Source organism: Oncorhynchus masou, chromosome 27 (genome assembly GCF_036934945.1).
Source record: "Oncorhynchus masou masou isolate Uvic2021 chromosome 27, UVic_Omas_1.1, whole genome shotgun sequence".
Classification (NCBI taxonomy): Eukaryota; Metazoa; Chordata; class Actinopteri; order Salmoniformes; family Salmonidae; genus Oncorhynchus; species Oncorhynchus masou.
This window is the reverse complement of record NC_088238.1, coordinates 41,855,527-41,860,295: the sequence shown is the minus strand read 5'-3', so window position 1 is coordinate 41,860,295 and position 4,769 is coordinate 41,855,527. Positions and strand designations below refer to the sequence as shown.

Sequence of the window (4,769 nt, the reverse complement as noted above, 5' to 3'; positions counted from 1 at the left end):
ATTTCAAATCCTTGGTGTGGAAGTTTATGGGAAAGGATATTGCAGAATTCAACAGAGAAGTTGTATATTTACCTGGATCCCAGTTTGAGGGGAGACTAAAGATGAACACCCAAAACTACAGTTTAACAGTCACTGACACTGCAAGACTCAGGGGATTTTCTACTTACAGTAAGACCATCACTCTGAAGGTCCACAGTAGGCTGTTATCACCATTTTTTGTATTTCTTATTTATATCCATAAACATGGCTGACGATCTTTAAACTATAACACAGATTTTGTGGTTTTATACTGACCTAACTCACCGTGCTTTGTTAAATATCCATCACATTTTTTAAGTCGTCTTTCTCCTGGTGGTATGGCTATGGTAGGGTTCATTTAGAAGACTGATTACGAGTCTTGTGGTAGATATGCAGACAGACATCAAGCTATTGGCCAACTGTTCCTGTACGGTACGGCTGGTGTGCAACGTGTCCTGCTACCCCAACATTACCTACACCTGGGAGAGAGACAATGAGATGTATGGGGACGCCCAGCAGATTTACTTCTCTCTATCACCAGCAGAGAGAAACATCAGTGTAAAGTGTAACGCCTCCAACCTAGTCATTTGGAAAACTGCCTTTGAGACAGGAAAGTGTAGTAATGACACACCACCCCAGGTACCTAGATATCATAATAATCCCTTCTATACACTTTTCAGTGTGCTTATACGCTTATGTTGAACGCAATGTGATTACATTGGATGTACTGTACATGATATAGAGCCATTCAGTCTATATCATATTGTATCGTCTAATCGTGTGTGTTGTACAATATGTGACAGGACTGGTGTGGTATACCCTCTACATCGGAATATCAGTGGGAGGCGCTGTGGTGCTGATCCTCACTGTAGCTGTGGCAGTGTGCTACTGCAGGGGCCGAAGTAACACAGGTATGTACAGCTTAGGGGCCTCAACTATACTTAAGGTGACATTTCTGTTGGTTCTCAAAGTATTCTTCAGCTGATATGATTTTGGGGGCGTTTTGCTAGAAATTAGAAAAAAAGTGAGACCCCTCATAAATTCCTGGGTATGTTTGTTGATATCCCGTATAAAATGTTTCTGATTGGTTGATAGTTTGTTCTTATAAAACACAGAAGATCTAATTGACAACACAATATATGTTGATGTTATGGACAACACAATAATTAGAGATGTAAGTATACAATGCCTTATTATGTATCTGAATGTGTTAAAGCTGTATGTACTGTATTGTAATGGGCTGTATTTTGATTCCAGACAAGATCAAACAGTCATGTAAACCCAATATCCACCTATGAAACTGTCAATGATCTGGTTATCCCAAGATTGAACAAGGTAATATATAAATGGTCATAATTATAAAATGTCTGTGGTTGAACTATGTAGTCTACATTGAGAATAGTCACTACGTTTCTTGATGCTGAAACAGTTTCTTCTAGATTATCTGTCACATGTAGCTGCAGACTCTGTATGACAAGATCACATTTGGATGCCCAGAAGGCCCCCCTTCTCCCTACCAGGAAGTACTGTGAGCTGAACAGGATGTGGTCATAAGCTGGGCCTTCCATAGATATGGAACCCTCTGCATCTTACAAGTGTATATTCTGTAGATAGGCCTAGATGTTACTGTTTACTTTCATCACAAACTACACTATTTGCTTTCTTTTTTACTATTGTAATCTTCTCCCTTTATTATTTCTCATATCTACAAAATATCATAAGGCCTTATGCCTTTCTTTGAAGGTCTAGTTACAATTAGGAGATTCTGAAATGTGTCACTACATCTCTGAGCATGAGGACTTCCACTGACCGGCGCCGACAGAGATGGCCGCCTCGCTTCGCGTTCCTAGGAAACTATGCAGTATTTTGTTTTTTTTACATGTTATTTTTTACATTGGTACCCCAGGTAATCTTAGGTTTCATTACATACAGTCGGGAAGAACTACTGAATATAAGAGCAACGTCAACTCACCATCATGACGACCTGGAATATGATTTTCCCGAAGGGGATCCTGTGTTCTGCCTTCCACCCAGGACAATGGATTGGATCACAGCCGACGACCCAAACAACGACGTCGTAAAAGAGGCTAAAGAAACGGTCTTCTGGTCAGGCTCCGGAAACGGGTACATCGCGCACCACTTCCTAGCATACTACTCGCCAATGTCCAGTCTCTTGACAACAAGGTTGATGAAATCCGAGCAAGGTTAGCATTCCAGAGAGACATCAGAGACTGTAACGTTCTTTGCTTCACGGAAACATGGCTCACTCGAGAGAGAGAGACTCTAACGGAGTCGGTGCAGCCAGCTGGTTTCTTCACGCATCGCGCTGACAGAAACAACCATCTTTCTGGTAAGAAGAGGGTCGGGGGGGGGGGGGGTAATGCCTTATGATTAACGAGACGGGGTGTGATCATAACAACATACAGGAACTCAAGTCCTTCTGTTCACCTGACTTAGAATTCCTCACAGTCAAATGTCGACCACATTATCTAGACACAGGAATTCTCTTCAATTATAGCCGTACACCCCCTCCAAGCAGACACATCGATGGCCCTGAACAAACTTTATTTGACTCTATGCAAACTGGAAACCACAGTTGCATTCATTGTAGCTGGGGATTTTAACAAGGCTAATCTGAAAACAAGACTCCCTAAACTGTATCAGCAAATTGATTGTGCAACCAGGGCTGGTAAAACCCTGGATCATTGTTATTCTAACTTCTGCGACGCATACAAGGCCCTCCCCCGCCCTCCTTTCGGAAAAGCTGACCACGACCTCATTTTGTTGCTACCAGCCTACAAAAAGAAACTAAAACAAGAAGCTCCCGCGCTCAGGTCTGTTCAACGCTGGTCCGACCAATCTGATTCCACGCTTCAAGACTGCTTCGATCATGTGGATTGGGATATATTCCGCATTGCGTCAAACAACAACATTGTTGAATACACTAATTCTGTGAGCGAGTTCATTAGAAAGTGCATTATGATGTCGTACCCATAGCAACGATTAAAACATTCCCAAACCAGAAACCGTGGATTGATGGCAGCATTCTCGTGAAACTGAAAGGGCAAACCTCTGCTTTTAACCAGGGCAAGGTGACAGGAAACATGACCGAATACAAACAGTGTAGCTATTCTTTCCGCAAGGCAATCAAACAAGCTAAGCGTCAGTATAGAGACAAAGTAGAGTCGCAATTCAACGGCTCAGACACAAGAGGTATGTGGCAGGGTCTACAGTCAATCACGGATTACAAAAAGAAAACCAGACCCGTCGCGGACCAGCATGTCTTGCTCCCAGACAGACTAAATAACTTTTTTGCCCACTTTGAGGACAATACAGTGCCACTGACACGGCCCGCTACCAAAACCTGCGGACTCTCCTTCACTGCAGCCGACGTGAGTAAAACATTTAAGCGTGTTAACCCTCACAAGGATGCAGGCCCAGACGGCATCCCCAGCCGTGTCCTCAGAGCATGCACACAGCTGGCTGGTGTGTTTACGGACATATTCAATCAATCCTTATCCCAGTCTGTTGTTCCCACATGCTTCAAGAGGTCCACCATTGTCCCTGTTCCCAAGAAAGCTAAGGTAACTGAGCTAAACGACTACCACCCCGTTTCACTCACTTCTGGCATCATGAAGTGCTTTGAGAAACTAGTCAAGGACCATATCACCTCCACCCTACCTGACACCCTAGACCCACTCCAATTTACTTACCGCCCAAATAGATCCACAGACGACGCGATCCCAACCACACTGCACACTGCCCTAACCCATCTGGACAAGAGGAATACCTATGTGAGAATGATGTTCATCGACTACAGCTCAGCATTTAACACCATAGTACCCTCCAAACTCGTCATCAAGCTCGAAACCCTGGGTCTCGACCCCACCCTGTGCAACTGGGTACTGGACTTCCTGACGGGCCGCCCCCAGGTGGTGAGGGTAGGTAACAACATCTCCACCCCGCTGATCCTCAACACTGGGGCCCCACAAGGGTGCGTTCTGAGCCCTCTCCTGTACCCCCTGTTCACCCACGACTGCGTGGCCATGCACGCCTCCAACTCAATCATCAAGTTTGCGGACGACACTAGAGTGGTAGGCTTGATTACCAACAACGACGAGACGGACTACAGGGAGGAGGTGAGAGCCCTCGGAGTGTGGTGTCAGGAAAATAACATTTACATTAACATTTAAGTCATTTAGCAGACGCTCTTATCCAGAGCGACTTACAACTCACACTCAACATCAACAAAACAAAGGAGATGATTGTGGACTTCAGGAAACAGCAGAGGGAGCACCCCCCTATCCACATCGACGGAACAGTAGTGGAGAGGGTAGTAAGTTTTAAGTTCCTCGGCGTACACATCACGGACAAATTGAATTGGTCCACCCACACAGACAGCATGGTGAAGAAGGCGCAGCGGCGCCTCTTCAACAACAGGAGGCAGAAGAAATGCGGTTTGTCACCAAAAGCACTCACAAACTTCTACAGATGCACAATCAAGAGCATCCTGTCGGGCTGTATCATCGCCTGATACGGCAACTGCTCTGCCCACAACCGTAAGGCTCTCCAGAGGGTAGTGAGGTCTGCACAACGCATCACCGGGGGCAAACTACCTGCCCTCCAGGACACCTACACCACCCGATGTCACAGGAAGGCCATAAAGATCATCAAGGACAACAACCACCCGAGCCACTGCCTGTTCACCCCGCTATCATCCAGAAGGCGAGGTCAGTACAGGTGCATCAAAG

The 4,769-nt window shown here is 45.4% G+C and overlaps 1 protein-coding gene across 1 annotated transcript; it reads left to right on the top strand.

Moving 5' to 3' along the window:
- Window positions 1–408: 408 nt before the first annotated feature.
- On the top strand, window positions 409–4,552 carry LOC135515461 (uncharacterized). The gene is made up of 7 exons (XM_064939115.1): window positions 409–653; window positions 817–929; window positions 1,134–1,192; window positions 1,276–1,353; window positions 1,476–1,546; window positions 2,053–2,222; window positions 4,416–4,552. Exons 1-7 carry the CDS (start codon window positions 409–411, stop codon window positions 4,550–4,552), a joined length of 873 nt encoding a protein of 290 aa, XP_064795187.1.
- The last annotated feature ends 217 nt before the right edge of the window (window positions 4,553–4,769 follow it).